General features: G+C 36.2%; 1 protein-coding gene across 5 annotated transcripts in view; it reads right to left on the reverse strand.

Moving 5' to 3' along the window:
* The window catches only part of SLC4A7 (solute carrier family 4 member 7), a 110,903-nt gene that overhangs the window by 14,842 nt on the left and 73,804 nt on the right, over positions 1-22,257 (reverse strand). For all 5 annotated transcript variants that reach the window (XM_040636882.1, XM_040636885.1, XM_040636883.1 and 2 more), the window contains 9 exons: positions 20,110-20,243; positions 18,674-18,919; positions 15,965-16,070; positions 13,639-13,800; positions 13,125-13,238; positions 10,483-10,644; positions 10,043-10,294; positions 2,908-2,976; positions 1,417-1,590 (listed from right to left, as the gene is read on the reverse strand). In XM_040636882.1, coding sequence (XP_040492816.1) covers positions 1,417-1,590; positions 2,908-2,976; positions 10,043-10,294; positions 10,483-10,644; positions 13,125-13,238; positions 13,639-13,800; positions 15,965-16,070; positions 18,674-18,919; positions 20,110-20,243 — 1,419 coding nt within the window. The remainder of the gene's footprint in view (positions 1-1,416; positions 1,591-2,907; positions 2,977-10,042; positions 10,295-10,482; positions 10,645-13,124; positions 13,239-13,638; positions 13,801-15,964; positions 16,071-18,673; positions 18,920-20,109; positions 20,244-22,257) is intronic.

A 22,257-nucleotide genomic window follows, 5' to 3' on the forward strand; every position in this document is an offset into this window, starting at 1 on the left:
ACTGTACAATTACTTTTTAGGTTTCACCAATAAGAAATTGTGGAGGGGCGCCTGGGTGGCACAGCGGTTAAGCGTCTGCCTTCGGCTCAGGGCGTGATCCCGGCATTCTGGGATCGAGCCCCACATGGGGCTCCCCCGCTGTGGGCCTGCTTCTTCCTCTCCCACTCCCCCTGCTTGTGTTCCCTCTCTCGCTGGCTGTCTCTATCTCTGTCGAATAAATAAATAAAAAATCTTAAAAAAAAAAAAAAAAAGAAATTGTGTAAACTTCTCTCCTGTTACAGAAGTGCCTATATATCTTGTGACCTATAAAGCTGAAAATATTTACTATTTGACACTTTACAGAAATAAAGTTTGTCAACCTCTGGTCTAGACGTACAAACTTATTTCTATAGGTTCATGTAGTATTTTCATAAAGCCCCTCAAATCTCTTCCACAGCTGTGATTGTATGTCTCTTCTCTTTCGTAATCTTGTCTATTTTGCTCTCTTCTTTTCTTCTCTACTCAAGCTTGGAAGGAGTTTGTTCATTATTGACTTTTACAAATAAAAAATTTGGTTGCATTTTTTAAAGTCTTCTTGAATAATATATGTAGTGAAGGGTATACATTTTCCTTATGAATTTTAGGTGTATCTCACAGACTTTATCAAAAATTCTCTGCTGCAATACCTACAATGTTTTTTTAACCCAGTTTTCAACCCAGGGATTATTTCAGCATTTAATGTCTAAATACTTTAGATTTTTTTAAGTGTTTTTCATTATTCGTTTGTAATCTAATTTATTTGTGATCAGGAAATGCAATTACCTAGATAATTTTTATAGCTTTTTAATTTTTAAGATTTTCTTTGTGGCCAAGTACATAACCAATGTTTACATGGAATGTACAAAAGGATGAATATCCTGTTTGCAAAATGCAATATTCTGTGATAATTTAGTGAACGATATTGTCTTATTAATATCATCTAAAATCTTTATTATTTTTGAACTTCTAGATCTGTGAATTTCTGAGAAAGATGTATTGAAACATTCTATTAAAGAACTATGCTGTTCTAGCTGCTTTGCTTTTTTACATCTGGTTATCATCTTTGTTCCATAAATGTCCTAAATTCTAAAGTTGTTTAAAAATACAAAACAGCCTTCTATAGCCCAAGGACTAAAAAACAAACAAAAATGTAGAAAATAAAAAGCAAATTCAGTTTCTAAAGCGACTGGTTTAAAGCTACAAAAGGGCCAATTCCTATTTTGAAACACCTAAGGTGCTTAAAATGGGCTATTCCCTTTCTCAAATATAAATATTACTAATACATTACCACACTATGTTACTAAGATAAATGTCAGTAAAATACTGTTGAAACACACAGGAGAGTTATTAACTAGTGACAAAGTCTGAAAAAGTTAAAAAAAAAAAAAAAAGCCTTACCATCATGGGAAAAACTACCGCAGCAGCTGAAGCTTTTATCACCCACAGAAGAACCAGACAAGTGAGCTGAATGACTGTGAAAATATGGACCTTCCAGAGAGGCACGTAACGAAGGTATATCAGATCAGGCTGATGCTTAGCAGGCATTCCAAATAATTTTATACGGTCAAAAAACTATGTATTGAATGGAAAACAAAACAAAGCAAGAAAAAGTTTTCAACAAAAGTATCATTTCTGCTACTTAGGAAATGATATACAACCTTAGAGTTTTGTGATTTTACCATAACTTCCTCGATATGTCCTGATAGTATAGGAGAATATTTCAATACAGAACATCTGGTCCCAAGGAGGGGGGCAAAAATCAAGGCAATCATTCTAAATTAATGCAATTAATTTAATCAGAAAACTCAAACCACAAAATGTCTTAATTTGGGGGATTAAAATAAATAAATTTATTGCTATAATCAATTGCGCAAGTCATTTACTTTCTTTGACTTTGTTTTCTAATATGTACAATAAAAGAGCAACAATTTCCAAGGTTCTTTCCAACTCTAACATTACCCGTTCTATAAAATAGCCTGAAGTAACAATTACTGAACTTTCACCCAACAAAAAGGAAACTATGAGCAAATTCCTTAGTCTGTTTGAACTTTAGTTTCCTCATTTATAAACCAGGAGTAAGATCTCACAAACTTGTAAAAGAAAGTTATAAAAGAAAAATTAAAAAAAAAGAAAATATAGTGAATTGATGAGATCATTCCTTGACCAGTGGAGGGAAGACCCAGCACTACTGAAAAAAATGGAGATGCTATCTCTGAGAAGCCTTGCCAGCATTAGCTGGCAATATCAGACAATACGCTTTCCATGACAGGAGGTGGCCACGTGCTGCTAACAGTGCTTTCAGAGCCACACGTTCTACATGAAGAACTTTTTAATAAATTTTATCAGGTTGTTTTCCAGGAATTATTATAAACAAGACCAAGAGAGTAGGGAAATCACTGGGTTCTAACCTTGGCTCCATTGCTTACTTGGTTAAGAACCGTCCGTAAGTCCCTCTGTTTCTGTTTCTTAGTTGACAATATTAATACTTCTTCCTATCCTGCTTAACAATGTTGTTTTGAGAATCACAGAAAATAATTTGTGTACGAGGCTTTATAAACTGTATTGGACCGCACAAATGGCAAGTATTAACCATTCCAGTCCTCAACATCCCCCTCTCTTACTATACTAGTCTTTATCGATAGTTACAGGGCCTTTCATTGGCTTCTATTAAAAACAGGTAAGGATGATCTCCTTCACGATCTCATTCTTGAGGGAAAAATATGTAGTAAGCAATAATCATTTGGAAAACGTGGATTTGAAGTCATCAGCTAACCTGCCTCCCAGAATATCAGAGTTGAGAATACATCACTACCATCATAAAAACAATCTTTGCAAATTTAAAATACATTTTAAGTTTTTCTACAAAATCATTAACTACTTAAGACTTGCCTGGATTCCTTTTAATGAGGAAACTCCCATATAAAGGAAAACACCATACAGGACAGGCATGGGAATAAACTGTAAGTGAAAGGACCACAGTTAGAACCCATGCTACTAGAACAATTTCATAGCAATAAAATACACAAAAACATAGTGAGTACATATGGAGACAGAATTAAAAGATCTTTCAGTGATGAGACCTAACTTTTCTATAAATAAGAAAAATGCTAATAAACAACAGACTCCTTGAAAAACTATCTTCTACATGTTTCTTCCTGAAATGGGAAAATGTTCAGTGATTAAGAATGTGAGCACTACAATCAGACTGCCTGGTTTAGGAAGCCAGGTAAGCTCTTCTTGAGCCTTACCCTCTCTACGCTATCATTCCTATAACAGATTGCAGGAAGACTAAAGGATTTCAAATACTAAAATACTCAGAAAAGCACACAACGCATATCAATCATTCATAAAGCTTTAGCCAGGAATTAAAATAAAAACTTAATAAAAAATTTTTAAAAGCATGAGCCATTATCATTGCTATCACTACCATATAGTAGCTATTATACAATAGTACCATTTACTGATAGAATCACTGAACTCCACTCCCAAGAAAGTCCTTATTACTTTGGCAGTTAAAGGGATCCCAACCGCCTCCCTACCATGCGTAGGCTCCGCCCACCTGCTCAAAAACCACAAGCAGCACTCGCACCAAGAAAGAGACCTGTAAAAAAAAAAGACCTAACAGCTACAGAGGAAAACCACACTCACTCTCCACTGAACAACTGAGAATGTCCTTCCTAAGAAGCCTAGGAGGAAAAAGTACTACAGGAAGAGAAGAAAACAAGTTAAAAATCTAATAAATATCCTCAGGAAATTTCAGGAGAATATTTTATCCATAAAGCAACTTCAGAATGCTAGGGAAAGGAAATAATCAGAATGAAAAAGGCTTCTAGAAATTTAAAGATATAATTATCAAAATAATTAATTTTGTAATATTGATTTTGATGAGACTAAAGAGATCTAAGAAAAACAGGAAATTTTCATTAACAGTGAGGGCGCAGGATAGTAATGTGAGAACATATCCAGAAGGTCTAATATCTGTCGACCTGAAGTTGAAGAAATAGTTAACAGAGAGAAGAGAAAAAAAACACTGACCCAAAATTCCCATAATCAAAAGCACAGGTTTCCAGAGAACAATGGCCCATAGTGAGAGTGGTAAGGTGAATGAAAGTCCCTATCCATCTGTCCACCTAAATATCCCAGTGAAATTTCAGAACACCAAATTTTGGTAGCTTCTAGAAAGGAAAAAAATACCTCTGAAATTACAAAAACCAAACAGATATCAGACATATTATTAGAACCACTGGTCTATAGGAAACAATGACTTTAAGACTCAAAGAAAAACAATATTGAACACTGAAATGTACGTATACCTAACTATCTATCAAATGTGAGAATAATTTGAAACACGAAAGAACTCTGAAAGTTTACCACCCATGGCACCACATATGAAAAAATTACTCTAGGAATTCCTTTGGCAATGCAAAAAATAAAAAAATAAAATATAAAAAAGATGTAAGAAAAAGTGGAAGTGGTATATGCAATTCTTTTTTTTAAAGTAAGGGAAGGTAATAGGTGCTAAGAAAACTTGTTGGGCCCTAAGGCTTGGGCAGTTACTCTTCAAGCAGCGACAAGAGCTTAGGGAGGAAATAGGGTCTATTTCTGCCTCCACGCAGGCAGATCAGCCTGCCTAGTCCTCAGTGAACACATATGTATCATCATAATACTGACTATGTGCTCCCAGAGGGTTTACATTTTTATGATCTAACTTACAGAAAAAGCATGGACAGTTTAATTATAATTACGGCATACAATGCAAATGTTCGTAAAACTAAAAACACAGTCAACCAAAGGCAGGTGATGGAAGGAAGACTGGCTGGTGGACACCTAAGTACGCTAAATCCTCATAAAACGTCTGACCTTATATGACAGGCTCCCAAGCTTTTTAGTCTTAGGACCCTTTATGTTCTTCAAAGGAATACTGAGGACACGCTCCCCAAATACTTCTGCTTTTGTGGACTCCCAGAGGTCGTCCTTAAAACTCAACTTTGAGAAACTTTGAGAGAAAATTAAAATTAAAATTATTAATTATAATGGTTGTAACCACCAATATAACTTAAAAAACAAAGATGTTAAAAAGAGTTTACCCCTGGAGGAGCAGCAAGATACACAAGCCAACTCTTAACCAGAATAAAGAGACATATAAATAAAAATACATTAATAGTAGGGGACCTCAACACTCCACTATCAGAAATAGACAGAACACCCTGGCAAAAACTAAGCAAAGAATCAAAGGCTTTGAATGCCATACTCAACGAGTTGGACCTCATAGATATATATAGAACACTACACCCCAGAACCAAAGAATACTCATTCTATTCTAATGCCCATGGAACATTCTCAAGAATAGACCATGTTCTGGGACACAAAACAGGTCTCAACCGATACCAAAAGATTGAAATTATCCCCTGCATATTCTCAGACCACAACGCTCTGAAATTGGAACTCAACCACAAGGAAAAATTTGGAAGAAACTCAAACACTTGGAGACTAAGAACCATCCTGCTCAGGAATGACTCGATAAACCAGGAAATCAAAAATCAAATTAAACAATTTATGGAGACCAATGAGAATGAAAATACAACAGTCCAAAACCTATGGGATACTGCAAAGGCAGTCCTAAGGGGGAAATACATAGCCATCCAAGCCTCACTCAAAAGAATAGAAAAATCTAAAATGCAGTTTTTATATTCTCACCTCAAGAAGCTGGAACAGCAACAGAGGGACAGGCCTAATCCACGCACGAGGAAGCAGTTGACCAAAATTAGAGCTGAAATCAATCAAGCAGAAACCAGAAGTACAGTAGAGCAGATCAACAGGACTAGAAGCTGGTTCTTTGAGAGAATCAATAAAATTGACAGACCACTGGCAAGACTTATCCAAAAGAAAAGAGAAAGGACCCAGATTATTAAAATTATGAATGAAAAAGGAGAGGTCACGACGAGCACCATTGAAATTGGAAGGATTATTAGAAATTTTTATCAACAGCTATATGCCAATAAACTAAGCAATCTGGAAGAGATGGAATCCTTCCTGGAAACCTATAAACTACCAAGATTGAAACCGGAAGAAATTGATTCCTTAAACAGGCCAATTAATTATGAAGAAATTGAGTCAGTGATAAACAACCTTCCAAATAACAAAACTCCAGGCCCGGACGGTTTTCCTGGGGAATTCTACCAAACATTCAAAGAAGAAATAATACCTATTCTCCTAAAGCTATTTCAAAAAATAGAAACAGAAGGAAAGCTACCAAACTCATTCTATGAGGCCAATATTACCTTGATCCCCAAACCAGGCAAAGACCCCATCAAAAAGGAGAATTACAGACCGATTTCCCTAATGAATATGGACGCCAAAATCCTCAACAAGATACTTGCTAATAGAATCCAACAGTACATTAAAAGGATTATCCATCACGATCAAGTGGGATTCATACCTGGGATGCAAGCGTGGTTCAATATTCGCAAATCAATCAGCGTGATACATCATATCAACAAGAAAAGACTCAGGAACCATATGATCCTCTCAATCGATGCCGAAAAAGCATTTGACAAAATACAGCATCCTTTCCTGATTAAAACCCTTCAGAGTGTAGGAATAGAAGGTACATTTCTCAATCTCATAAAAGCCATCTATGAAAAGCCTACTGCAAATATTATTCTCAATGGGGAAAAGCTGGAAGCCTTTCCCTTAAGATCAGGAACTCGACAAGGATGCCCACTCTCGCCACTATTATTCAACATAGTACTAGAAGTCCTTGCAACAGCAATCAGACGACAAAAAGGGATCAAAGGTATTCAAATTGGCAAAGAAGAAGTCAAAATGTCTCTCTTTGCAGATGACATGATACTCTATATGGAAAACCCAAAAGAAGCCACTCCCAAACTATTAGAAGTTATAGAGCAATTCAGTAACGTGGCGGGATACAAAATCAATGCTCAGAAATCAGTTGCATTTCTATACACGAATAACGAGACCGAAGAAAGAGAAATTAGGGAATCCATCCCATTTACAATAGCACCAAAAACCATACGTTACCTTGGAATTAACTTAACCAGAGACGTAAAGGACCTATATTCTAGAAACTATAAATCACTCTTGAAAGACATTGAGGAAGACATAAAAAGATGGAAAGATATTCCATGCTCATGGATCGGAAGAATTAACATAGTTAAAATGTCCATGCTACCCAGAGCAATCTACACTTTCAATGCTATCCCGATCAAAATACCAAGGACATTTTTCAAAGAACTGGAACAAACAGTCCTTAAATTTGTATGGAAACAGAAAAGGCCCCGAATCTCCAAGGAACTGTTGAAAAGGAAAAACAAAGCTGGGGGCATCACAATGCCGGATTTCGAGCTGTACTACAAAGCTGTGATCACAAAGACAGCATGGTACTGGCACAAAAACAGACACATAGACCAATGGAACAGAATAGAGAGCCCAGAAATGGACCCTCGGCTCTTTGGGCAACTAATATTTGATAAAGCAGGAAAAAACATCCGGTGGGAAAAAGACAGTCTCTTCAATAAATGGTGCTGGGAAAATTGGACAGCTACATGCAAAAGAATGAAACTTGACCACTCTCTCACACCATACACAAAAATAAACTCCAAATGGATGAAAGACCTCGATGTGAGACAGGAATCCATCAAAATTCTAGAGGAGAACATAGGCAGCAACCTCTACGACATCGGCCAAAGCAACCTTTTTCATGACACATCCCCAAAGGCAAGAGAAACAAAAGATAAAATGAATTTATGGGACTTCATCAAGATTAAAAGTTTCTGCACATCCAAGGAAACAGTCAGAAAAACTAAGAGGCAGCCCACGGAATGGGAGAAGATATTTGCAAATGACACTACAGATAAAGGACTGGTATCCAAGATCTACAAAGAACTTCTCAAACTCAATACACGAGAAACAAATAAACAAATCAAAAAATGGGCAGAAGATATGAACAGACACTTTTCCAATGAAGACATACAAATGGCTAACAGACACATGAAAAAATGTTCAAAATCATTAGCCATCAAGGAAATTCAAATCAAAACCACACTGAGATACCACCTTACGCCAGTTAGAATGGCAAAAATAGACAAGGCAAGAAACAACAATTGTTGGAGAGGATGTGGAGAAAGGGGATCCCTCCTACATTGTTGGTGGGAATGCAAGTTGGTACAGCCACTCTGGAAAACAGTGTGGAGGTCCCTTAAAAAGTTAAAAATTGAGCTACCCTATGACCCAGCCATTGCACTACTGGGTATTTACCCCAAAGATACAGACGTAGTGAAGAGAAGGGCCATATGCACCCCAATGTTCATAGCAGCAATGTCCACAATAGCTAAATCGTGGAAGGAGCCGAGATGCCCTTCAACAGATGACTGGATTAAGAAGTTGTGGTCCATATATACGATGGAATATTACTCAGCTATCAGAAAGAACGAGTTCTCAACATTTGCTACAACATGGACAGCACTGGAGGAGATAATGCTAAGTGAAATAAGTCAAGCAGAGAAAGACAACTATCGTATGATTTCTCTCATCCATGGAACGTAAGAACTAGGATGATCGGTAGGGGAAGAGAGGGATAAAGAAAGGGGGGGTAATCAGAAGGGGGAATGAAACATGAGAGACTATGGACTATGAGAAACAAACTGAGGACTTCAGAGGGGAGGGGGGTGGGGGAATGGGATAGACCGGTGATGGGTAGTAAGGAGGGCACGTATTGCATGGTGCACTGGGTGTTATACACAACTAATGAATCATCGAGCCTTACATCGGAAACCGGGGATGTACTGTATGGTGACTAACATAATATAATAATAATAATAATAATAATAAAATCATTAAAAAAAAAAAAAAAAGAGTTTACCCCTGGAGAGTTGTTTTTGGAAAGTAAGGGAAAACGGGGAGACTAACTTTTCATTTTAGGGCTTTCTTGATGTTCTATTTGAATTTTTCTGCCTATATACAGTGAATACTTCAAAAATTTTAAAGGCAACCTTTAAAGGGGACAATATCCCCATAAGAGTGCACTAAATCTTTCTCCTCCTTTGCCAAGTACTTCTAACAATACAGTCACCACAATGCAGTAAATGCCCCTTTACCTATCTGTTCCACCAACCAGACTGCCAAGTTCTGAAAAGTAGACAATAATATATCCTATTTATTATTATTTCTCCAGTCTTAATAGCCCAGTAAGTACTCAACAAATATCTGGTGAATTAGTCAGTTACTAGAAAGTTGATGAGATGAAGGCCAAAGAATTCTAGTATTTAACTTTAATTTTTTTTTTTAGTTAATAACATACATACACCCTCCAAGTTTTTTCCCCAATTTATAAATGTACACAACTCTTTACTTTATAGTTTTCTTTGCAATAACTAAAACACCAAGGGAAAAAACGGAGTTGAGCTCTTCCACAATGAAAAGAAAATTTCAGATTAGATATTAGCTATATTTTCTATTGTTATATTTTTTAATCACTAGATTCATTAGGATATGTATAATAAAGACCAGATGTGACTAAAAGATATTTAACATAAAGTTTAATTTCCTGCATGATTCATTTATAATATTAGCTGTTTCGTTTTCTAATGAGCTCTACTACCTTTATTTCATTTAGATGATCAGAAAGAATACATTTATTTAATTAATAGCAATTATTTTCAAATTTTGGTCAAATAACTATGTCAATCATAATTCTCTATTACTTCCTCTAAGATGCCTATAAAATCCCCTGGTATACTATTCTTTTAGATCATAACTAAGCCATGAATTAACTCCTTCCAAAACTCTATAGTCTTTAATACTATCATTTTACATATTTCTAAAATGGACACATATAACACTGAAATGCCTACTATGCTAAACACCATATACCAGAATATTATTTTCCAAGTAAATTCCAGGAAACGAAACTAATTTTAGATATTTTCAGGTTTCAGTTTCATACAACCGAGTATAAATGTTTTGACAAAAAAGATTTTAAAATATTGCAATAAAGAGATTTTACCTTTAGAACTGAAGTCATGAACACAGACAGGCCCATTAGAACAAAAATCATTAGCCCTGTAACTCGCTGTTCACGAATTCCCAAAAACTTGGGTTGTTCCCCTGGAGCAGAACATTCAGATTCAACTTTTAAGCTGTTGACATGACTTATTGACAACACCGTTGCAGCCACAAACCATGGAAGTCCCATGACAGAGCAAACTCCCAACATAACACCAACCATAAGCAAATCAAGGTGATAGCCAGCTCCTTTCTGAAAAGTGAAATGAACATGAAGTATTTGTTAAGTCTAAGCTGTTCTTTTAGGTTACAATACTATATTACTCTATAAACAGAGAAGAAATTAACTTCCATCTCACACCCTTTAATGTTCCAGTCACTACGAGAACACTTCAGACTCCTGAAGAAATTACAAAACCTGACACAAAATTTTAAAATTACCTTCAATTTGTGCTCCTTTCTGTTTATGATCACAGCTGTAATTTGTTGATCCATAAAGATGAGAATGGTACAAAGCAGAGCTGGAATAGCAGCTATTAATAAAGTCCACCAAGGATTTTCTCCCAATGGGCTTATGATCCAGCCCCTACTTGGATCAGTAGGCTGTTAAAAAATTAAAGATAAAAAGAAAGAAGTTTCTTCCTACTGCACAAAATTTCCACAACATAGGCTATGTCTATTCCAAGAAATTCCAAGGCATTAGAAAGAACTAGATTAAATCTTGGAATGTATGGTGAATTATCTGCAAAGACAGCCACAAGAATGTTTCCCATCCCTTGACGAAGGTCCCTCGGCCATGTAGTCAATCTTTCCGTCTAGAGGTGGAATCCATTTCCTCCTCTTGGACCCAGAATGTCCTTATGGTTTACTTCAGCCAACAGAATAAAGCCAAAGTGACACTGTGTGACTTCTGAGTCTTGATCTCAAGGGACCTTGCAGCTTCTCTAACCCTCTCGGAACCCTGAGATTAAGCCGTTGAGTAAGTCTGGATAAGCCTTCTTGACAATGAGATACAACGTGGTGAGAGTGAGTGAGAGAGAGAGAGAGGGAGAGAAGGGAGCCAATTGCCCCAGCTGTTTCAGCCATCTGATCTGAGTTTCCCAGACATGGAAATGAAGACATATTGCCCCCATCAAAGCAATGGATGACTGTAGCCACATGAAAGATCCCAAACCAAGAGACCAGACCACCACCCAGCTAAGCTTAGTACCAACTGCCACCAATTTATGAACAAATAAGGGGCTGCTGTTTTACAGGTTTTATGTTTGGGGAGGTTTGTTATAGACAAATAGGTAAGTGAGGTAGAGTGTCATTTCAACAGGCTCCTAACCCACTTCAAATAAAGTGAAGTCAATCTACCTACTAGATCAACTCCTAAACTAAACTTCTTCGAAGATCCTACAGACCAGGGATCTTGGCAGGGTCAGGACTAAACTAGAACTGGGGCCTCAGGACATATCTTTCCAAAGCATCTACTGACAAACATCTGTCACTTTATCAGACACAAATACATTCCAATGCTGTAAAGTAAAATCTGTTTTATAACAAAAAATTTTAAAAGATCCTAAGAGTTTAGTATTCTTGGAGGGCACTGGATATACTGAAATCTAACATGTTTTCATTACATAAAGTTCATTTTAAGCCTGTTTTTTCTTCACAAAAACATTTATCAATACAAAGGGAACATTTAATATTTTCAAATGCAGGTAATTCCAATTTTCCCACACCAATACACATTAAGCTGCTTGCTATCCAAAACTGTACATGAATAAAAATATTGTATCTATACAATGCACAAGCTCTTAAGTGTTCCTTGATTTATTTCCCCAAATGTATCTTATGCCCCCTTGAAATCAGTTTGCTACTTGAAAGCTAGATCAATAAATGAGTAACAAAATGTATTTAGGAATGAATATAAGGAACTGGGCCCAGGATTAAGGGAAGCTACATCAATATTTTGAACCGATATTAATTTATAGTTTCATCTGGTAAAAGACTTGGTAAAAAAAAAAAATGACCTTCATATAGTCATCTCTTAATGGCCAAAAATCTTTAGTGGCTCAATATCTATGCTTTTAAACAAACGTATCCAAATTTTATTATATACTTCCAAGAGTAAAACAATAAAAAAAATTTTTTAATAAAATTGAGAATACCCAATGAGAATACCCATTTATGTGTTACATTACTAATGGTTTTCCATAGTAAAATTCATACAGTAAGTACTATAAAGCTAATTTTCTCTTATTTTTAAATAAAAATATAAGTAGACCTTCTATATAATTTTAGTGGATCATTTTCCACCCATGCACTCTACTTTGGAGACTACCGGTTTTAAAATATTTTTTTTTTCCCAGTAAGAAATAAAACAGCCTAAAATTATATTCATTTTATTCCTTATTTCTAATCCCCTTTAAGCCTTCTGTTTTTAAAAGAAGTCATATAGTTTGCTATAAAGATAAACATAACCAGTGACACAAATACTCAACTATAGGGAATTCCAGAAACTATTCAAAAGCTACCAACTCCTACTTAAAAGGGAAAACAATTCTTGAATGCTGTATTATGCATACGCTACATTATGTACAACATAGCTACAGTCTGATGATGAATGCAAAGCGTTCATGGATGGTCAGATAAGCATCATTTTTCTTGTGGAAGAATACATTTGATTCTCTCCTGACATGGAGCATTCCATCTACTGTCACATACACCACTCTACTAGAAATTTAACTAGGATCTCCTTGTTACAATTTTAAATTCAAGTTTGAGTCACTTCCTTATAAAGGAATAAAGAATGTTTCTTTTGCCTGGAAAATACATCATGAACTCCAGCTACCACAGCAGGGTCAAATTTTTTAAATGACTCCCAAGTACTTACCATGAGTATTTTCATTCACTCTCCCTGATGGGACTAACTTTGATACCTTCTTGCTTACTTCATAAATAGGTTCAGTTCTCTTTTTACATCTTGTCATCTTTTATGTATGTGAAAAATATATATATATATTCCTATAAAGTATCTAATTTTAAAATAGTTTGGTAGTCCCACGTCACAAATAACCAAATATTTAAATCCTTACCTCGAATTTTTCAGGAACATGAAGTTTAGGAGATGGAACTCCTACAAGGTAGTCAATTGCAACCATTATTACTATTGTGAGAAATACAGCAAAGTCACTGATTGTCGATCGCACCTATATTAAAGGGATTGTGTTAAAATAAACACAGAAACACTATGTGTCCTTTCTAAATAATTCTCATCTTTCACATTAAAATATGCCACTAGAAAGTGTGAATGAGGTTTTTAATTAGTGATGACATGTCCATGAAATACACTGTATCTAATATGTTTTCAAAGAGAGAAGAAACACATTTCACAACTAACGTACTACCATCCCATTCCTCAAGGTACCATTATCTTCCTACTGTTAGTTCAGAAATGTGATATACATTTTTCACTATAAGTAAGTTCTTCACAACTATTTGATATCAAGTATTAACCCCAAACAATGTATTACCGTTCTGAAATAAACCAAGGTAACAAAAGCTAAAAACATGAATATTATCAGGACTCCAAAATCACATCCCAATTACCTTGGTAGGAAAATACCGCTTGGTCTTAAATTGCTTGAGGAATGAAGATAGAAAAAATGTTGTGAAAAATAAGATAACACACCAAAAGAGCACATCTGGAATATAAGGTCCGTGAAGACTACAAGCTGATCCTACAAATACACCATGAAAGGTTTTACATTCCTGGGGAAAAAAGGAGAAAAAAAAAATAGAAAAAGGTGAGAATGAAGAAGATTCTCAGGTATCTAATAAATTACCAATGAACTCCATTGACTCAAAGATGCTAGTGACTGAAGACACGCCATTATTTTGTACTTCACTTAGAAAGAAAAAACACTGTCAAGTCAACTTTAACACATCGTCAACTGTAAGATATACCCTGAGTTCAGAGATGTTACAATTTGAAAAATAGGTATATCGTAAGTCACTGAACTGAAATACAGTATTTTGCCAAGTTACACCACACAGTCCTTTCCTTTCGATTCCATATTCCCTTTAGTGAATGCCTCAGAGTGAATAGTAATTCCCAAATAGTTTGTATGCATTCTTGCTGGTCCACAATTTTACTATCTTTCCTTTACTTTTAAACAAGTCGCTTAAAACAATGCAACCAACAGAAAATTACTACTGTGTCTATTTACAGTGCTGAATAAGAAATAGCTATAGTGATAAATTCAAATCAGGAAAAAAACTGGTTGGCTTTTCTGACTTAACTCAAAACAATGGGATTAAAGCATGGGACTAGGCGCAGTAGAGCAACCATTCAAACAGTATTTCTATTTTCAAAAAATTATACGGCATAATATAATGCAATTATAGAAATTTATTGACCTAATTTTCCTTTCGGGGAAAAAGTACTGAAAGGCAACCAGAGATTAACAATGATACATGCCACGAATGTCATTTTTCTCTTACTTATATTCTAATGAGACTCATTTTAAGAAACACAACTCAGGTTTACCAAGAGAAAAATAGTCAAAGTTTCCATTATTCTCGATTTCCAATTGCTGAGATTAGTAATGCTACAAATTTACAAAATGGATCACAAAAATAAAAGCTATAAGTATAAAAAACAGAAACAAAAACCATGGGCCTTTTGAATAACAAGAAAATACACTCAAAAGACCTGTATCTGTAATATCAAGACCTCCTATTCACAATGGAATGAGGTTTTTCTTTTTTTTTTTTAACAGATCACTTTCATTTGAGCACCTCTATTAACTCGACCTCTTTCGTAGCAACGCTGGGTTTTTAAATATAAAACAGTCAAGCATTAATCTAAGTTGATCACTGGTACATAATGCTTTAAATCAGCAGTGTCCAACAGAACTTTCTGTGATGACAGAAATGTTCCGTATCTCCACTGTCCAATGTAGCAGGAGAACTGACTGAGCTCTTGAAACATGGCTAGTGCAACTGAGAACTGAACATTTAATTAATTTATTTAACTTAAATTTAAATAGACACATGTGGCCAATGGCTACTGTACCGGACCATACAGACTTAAATTATCAGTGAGATGAAACTGCAGATGGTACCCTTCCAATAATATATTATCCTTAGTGAGAAAATAATGATCTACGATCGCTTGTATGATATAAAAAGCACCAAGAAGCTCAAGAGATCTTGGTTTTAACTGATATTGCTAGAATCACTTTATACCTTAATCCCAAAGCCCAATCTGGGAAGTGCCCTAAAACAGATATTCTAGGGCCAGGACAACATTTCCCAACAGAATACAAGAATATGTGATAGTATTCAGTACACAGTAGGCGCTCATTACATGTTTTTGTCCTGTTTCCTTTCTTGCATGCTTAAGATACACTAGTCTCTACAGACTAGACTGCAGAGTGGACTACTAGACCACAGTTAAACCAAGTTCAGCTTGCCATCGAGGACATTAGGAAAGCACTCATGTTCTTCTAAATAAGCTGTTCATGGAGCAGATACACTGATACAGGGAGAGGAGGACAAATGGATGTGGGCTGTTCTGTCAACTCCAGTATATATACTTTGCAACCAAAGTCCTAGCAAACACTTTCTTCGAATTTATCAACCTGCAATCTACCTGGAATTAGAAACCAGAAGTATTTTCACACTTTTTTAATAATTAAATCTTGGAAGTCACATTTAGTCCATTTTTATCCCCCCTACCAGGTTCATTCTTTTAGCCTACACTTTTTACTACATGATACATAACCATGTGACAACTCCTATCTGCACAACACAACACTAAATTCTGAAAACACATCATACCTACTGATCAAGAAGAAAATGAAGGTCTACTCATAAAAAGTTAAAGAACTAGGTTAATATTGCAAAACCCTTTACTTCATCATGTACTCACAGAAACAGTGAGATTCCCCCAGAAAATATCATCTGCTGTTAAATTCTTTTCCTTCCATATTTTTAGAGTTTCATTGCTAGGGTTGGGAGGTTCAACACATACACATCTGAGAAATGAGAACAGGATAAAATTTTAAGGGTCCTGCATTTCATGTTTTATTAAATCAATTTTATTAAATCAATCACACAATGTGGTAGCTTTTTTATTGTTTTGTTAGATCTTATTTATTTATTTGAGAGAGAGAGAGAGCACATATTGGGGGGAGGGGCAAAGGGACAGGGAGAAGCAAACTCCCTGCCACGCAGGGCGCCCAGACATGGGGTTCGATCCAGGACCCTGAGATCAGGACCTGAGCCGAAGGCAGATGCTTAACAGACTGAGCCACCCAGGCTTTTAATTAAATTTTTTTCCAGTGCTGCAATGCATGGAGACTGGAAAGTGAAAACACATCAGAAACAATGGAACAGAACAAGATCTGGCTTATGTAAATAAAACACAATATACAAATATCAACAGAATGATATTTTACAGAATAACTTAATGAAACTTGTTAGATATATCTCTTGGGGAGGGATGCTATTCTCTTCAAAAATATGACAAGATACCACCATGTTTAGCAAGGTCACTCTCTACTAAATCTTACCTTAACCCCCAGGGGAGCTGCTCTGCCTCCCCACCCACACATACACAAGACACAGATTCCCAATAAAGCCATATTCCTACTCATGCTCATCCTTTACTGATCTTAACATTCATTCTTAAAGAAATAAATGAAACATGGTTTTTCATCAGAACTAGGACGGTCATAAGGAGATCAGAGAGTTCAGTTCATATCCATAACTACCTCACCTAAAGAAAAGCTAAAAGCGCACACAAGCGAAGAGATATCTAAATGTGAATTTAAAGAAAAAAAAAAAAGGAAGAAAAAATAATAAAAAATAAAAAGAAGAAATACACAGGAATATTCCCAATTAGATTATGAGCTGTTTTGAGAACAGGCAAGAAGAGGCTGGACTTTGGATGCATTCCATGTTCTATCTTTTACTAGCTGTTTGACTCAAGGCAGGTTTTAACCTCCATGAGACTCAGTTTCTTCATACACCAAAGGAGGTATGATACGAATAATTAAGGCACATGTGGGGGCGCCTGGGTGGTGCAGCGGTTAAGCGTCTGCCTTCGGCTCAGGGCGTGATCCCGGCGTTATGGGATCGAGCCCCACATCAGGCTCCTCCGCTATGAGCCTGCTTCTTCCTCTCCCACTCCCCCTGCTTGTGTTCCCTCTCTCGCTGGCTGTCTCTATCCTGTCGAATAAATAAATAAAAATCTTAAAAAAAAAAAAAATTAAGGCACATGTGATATGAATTACGCAACACTGCTAACACAGAGCCTGCCAATGCTCCCAGGATGTCAGCTGAACACATCGCGATCACATGCGATTACTCGGTTAACCAGAAGCAAGCACTGTTCTGACTGGCTGGCACTAGCTATGAAAGCCATGCTTCGCAAAGGTCAAAGGAATAGGGAGAGAGAAATAAACAAGAATAACACTCAAAAAATAAACTAGTTTAAGAGCAAAGAAGATAGCACAAAACAGAGTTGGCATCAGAGTGCCTCTAATCTCCTCAAACAGGTTAATCTCTCATAGAAATTTTCATATCCCTCCCTACTCTGTCCATCAAAGTTGAGCATGCAAGGAACGGATCAAGGGAAGGGGGAGGGATTTGGGGCTTAGTAGGCAGAAGGAGGGAATTGTACCCTTGTTTTTTGGTAACCACTTCCTCCATTAAGTCAGTCAAATGCAGGATCACATTTACACCAAGCATGACTGCTCAAGACAGCAAATACAGGCCTTGATCTACCTAGATACATTTAATTTTAATAACCGACTTGACTTTATTGAATATATTTGCCAACTTTTGTAACTATTATAATTACTTTTCAAATCTTATTTTATTCTAGAGTCTTAAAGTATTTTCAATTCATGATTTTCTTATCACAAAGAAAATACTGCACCAAATAGCATGAGAGTACTGACACTATACTTAAAGTTCAAATAAAAACTATCAGACTTCAAAAATGTTAATGAAAATGCAAAACATGAAAAATGTAAGAAATAGGAGTGCCTGGGTGGCTCAGTCGGTTAAGCGTCTGCCTTCGGCTAAGGGCTTGCACTGGGCTCTCTGCTCAGCGGGGAGCCTGTTTCTCCCTCTCCTTCCTTCTTGTGCTCTCTCTCTCACTTTCTCTCTCTCTAATAAATAAATAAAATCTTAAAAAATATATATGTAATATACATATATATTATATATATTAAAAAAAGAAAAAGAAAAATGTAAGAAATATTACATCCTACATTCAGGACTTGGCTGAAGAATACAAGATCTAATATAATTGCCTGATTCAAATAGCTGGTGATTAGTTACCAAACAACTGAATTTAAATTGATTCAATTCAAACAGAAGACCAGAAATACACACACTTGAATAAGCTGTTTCAGGGAATAAAAATGACTGAGTTTGTTCAACGGTATTGATGTTCATGGAGTGCTCTGGTAAAATCTCATCTGGAACAAACAAGTCAACCTCCATATGGCTAGCGGGGTAGTTACAGCTAGATATAAATGAGCATCGCGATGCAAAAAATTCATCTTTGTTTGGCTCAGACATCTCTGTAAAAATACATTTTAACAATGGGGAAAACGGAAACACTTACGAGTAGTGGGTCAGTTCATCTAAATTGTTGTGCATATTAAACGCATATATTTCTCCTAAATGAAAGAGCTTCTCCAAAGCCTCGTAGATGAATATGATGCAAATCAGAGCCGCAAAAGCCTCCTCTGTGAATCGAGTAATATAACACACAAGGCTGCTCGCGTCTGTTGCAACCAAAACAATGCACAAGAAAGAAGTCCACAGACCAATACTGGTTCTTAAAGACAGATAGGAAAGCTGATAATCTCTGTTTAGGGAAAAAATGTGAACATGATCAACATACACATGTGGCAACGTATATCTTTAATTAAAATCTCCTAACAGACAATAAAAAGAGTATAAAAACATAAGAGTCCTAAAAAGAGCAAATTACAAGATAACAATAATGACTAAAGAAAGCTCTCTGTATGTTTCTGCTGTAACTGAAGATAACAGAATTATAATGGTTACATTTTACTCACATAAAAGATTCACACTGAAAGTCTACCAGGCAATTAATATTTCAAAAACAAAGACCTCACTTTGAAATCAGTTCTGAGGAGTAAACGACAGAGGTACATTCTACAGAACTGGATGTGACTCTCTGAAGACCCAGAAGCTCTATGTCAACATGGTAACCACACCCCTGTCCCCTCCATTGCCACCAATACCATCCCCCTTGCCGCCAGTATCATCACAGAAAGTGACTTCATTTTTTAAATTCCATGGCAAGTAAGAAATTACTTTAAGACCTCAGGGTCCAGAACACTTCAGGTCCCTGCATTCTCCCCTAGTCTATGCAGCTAGCATGCCAGACTGGAATCAGAATCAGCTTGTTCAGTGAAGAAAGAATCAGAACAAGATGAGTTAGACGAAGCAAATATTTAATAGGATCAAGTTGTTTCAGGCTAAAATATTCAACTACATTTATCTCACCAAAGGAATAGTACTGGCCATGTCAAATCCCAGGTCTACCAGCTACCGTACCCTGGGCTGATTCCCACTGTGAACAACCCTGCCCCTGGAAACGGACACCTCTCACAGACAGCTACAGTTCCTTCTGGTAAACAGGCCTGACTGATCAAGTCAGCCGGAGCCTCCAAGATTTGCCTCTTTTTAAAATTCTTTTATAAGACCAACATACCAACTAATCAACAATTAGATTAACACCTTCTTAGTGGGTTGAAATTTTTTTGAACAAAGGATTTTTACTGCCCAAGTGATTTGTTGACCAGGACTCAAATCCACTGATTTTATACTCAAGGTGACTGGGATAGGCATGTTGGGAAGGGGCCAGAGTACGGTCAACCACATGGTAGCCCCGAAATACTGAAAATATATTTATTGATCAGATCCTCTTTTTCAGCTACTAAATACACAATGAACTTTTAACTAAAGTGAATAACATAATTATACACATATGTAAACACATGTGATAAGTAAATAACAATTACATACCTGCAGAATTTAAATAAAATTTTTTCAAACACTAAAACTGGACCTGTGCTCCCCAATATTGTTAGAGGTTGCCCAGCAAACAACGAGTAGGCAATCCCAGTTAATGATGCTCCAAAAAGAGACTCTATTGCACTCTGTTTAAGGAAAAAAGAAATGAATAGAAGTAATATATCATAAACGTATCTCTATTCTACTAAAATACACATAAGATATCTGGAAAGTAAAAATACTAATCAAGTAGTTAAAAATATAAAGCAGATACAACTTTTAAGTCAAATTTAAATTTTAAATATGGGAAATTACAAAAACATTTTAAATACATATGGAAAATTGCTTTGTTTTCATATTAAAAGTAAACTTGTACAATCAACCTTTATTCAAAACACAGTATTGTGGGAAGCCAGGAGGGAGGAGTAAGTGGAAGAGAGACATAGAGATTTTAACTCTATCTATAGGTATTTTATTTCTTAAGCTTGTGGGGAGTACAAAAATGTTTGTTATTTTGGATGTTTTTGCTATGCCTGAAATAGTTCACTTAAAAAAAAAAAACAGAAAACATATTAAATATTCCATATGGTTTATGCAAAAAAAGTTTTTCAAATAAATAAATCAGAAATTAACAAATGATGCTATCATTCTCAAAATGATTTCTAAAGAGCAATTTGCCACACATTTTAAAGAAATCAATCTTATATGATGGGCTTAACCAAAGATATCAAAAATAAAATGCTTTTATCCTAAAATAGATGGAAAATTTCTTTAAAAAAATCATAGCAACCATTAAACGAAGAAGTACCTTACTATTAAAGCTTGGTAAAAAAAGATAAAATAAGAAAATGAAAGACTCAGGAGAGTTTAAATCAAAGCTAGTATGCCGATTCTGTACCACTACCAATATTACATTCTAACTGATTAGGTTAATAGTAAGGGGTATATGCTATGCCACTAGACAGAGGGGAGGGATCAGAAAGAGAAGAGCAGTTTGCCATTTATAAACATCAAGGTCAACTGGAAGGCACTATCAATAAAGGAAAAGCCCACCACTGGTAAAGGCAAGGCAAGGAAAACAAGCTGGGGAGAAACACCCCTCCTAGACCTGGCGGACAGCACAGCAGCAGGCAAGAGCAGGGCTTCAGAACCAGATTTGAGCAGAAGACCCATTACTACTAGACGTTAAGCCGCAGCCGTATCTCAAACTTTTCAAGCCCAACCTTTCTCATTTTTAAATAGGAGTGACCATAGCCAGGATGACTTAATGAAGCTGTGGTTGTGAAAACACCTAGCAAGCCTACAGGCTGCCATACAGAATGCACTCAATAAATGGCAGTAAATCTCATCGTCAGCAATAACAACATCTCCCAAAATCAAAATCACAAAAGTAATAGTATGCAGTAAAAGCATTACTCAACTACTACTATAAAAATAGGATCAAACTCACATATATTTGGCAAAATGAAGTGTCCATATTAACTGCTAAACCATTATAAAACCCTTAGTTCAATTAGAATATGCATAACTTAGGAATGAATTTAAGCAGAGCTCAAGTCAAAGAAAAAAATGTCTAAATGGTATCTAGACACAGAAAGCAAAAAATTCAGAAGAGAAGCAAGGAGATGGCAAATAAATGCTAACGGGGGGGGGAGGGGCAAATAGGCACAAAATTACAGTTTCCCTTCCCAACATCATGTTGAAAAGGCAGAACCTGCCAGATGACGACCTTCCCTTCACCACTCTGCCACTCCTCTCCCCACCCCTTCACTGGCACATTTACTAGTTCCTTTATCCAGATCTAGTCTTTTTCCAATTTCTCAACTGTTTTTATGTTCATTCCCAAACTGAAAGGTATCTCTCCCTAAAGAAATCACAGCCCCACCACACTGCCTTCCCCTCGTCACATTCAGAAGTTTCCACTGTACCCATCAGAAGCCCTACCAGTGTCTTCCCCATACGCCTCTCCACTGCATGGCACTGACCAATCCATGCTCATCTTTCCTCTTTCTCAAAGCCTCTAATTTTGGTTTTTGCAAAATTACATCATCCTGATTCCTCTTCTGAAGTTCTGACGGTGCCTGTGTCTAATCTGCCGAGCCATTTTCCTCCTCATTCTCATCTTCCTCTAGTCCACAAATATAACTTCCCACTTTTTCC

The sequence above is a fragment of the Ursus maritimus genome, unplaced genomic scaffold (genome assembly GCF_017311325.1).
Source record: "Ursus maritimus isolate PB19 unplaced genomic scaffold, ASM1731132v1 scaffold_20, whole genome shotgun sequence".
Lineage (NCBI taxonomy): Eukaryota > Metazoa > Chordata > Mammalia > Carnivora > Ursidae > Ursus > Ursus maritimus.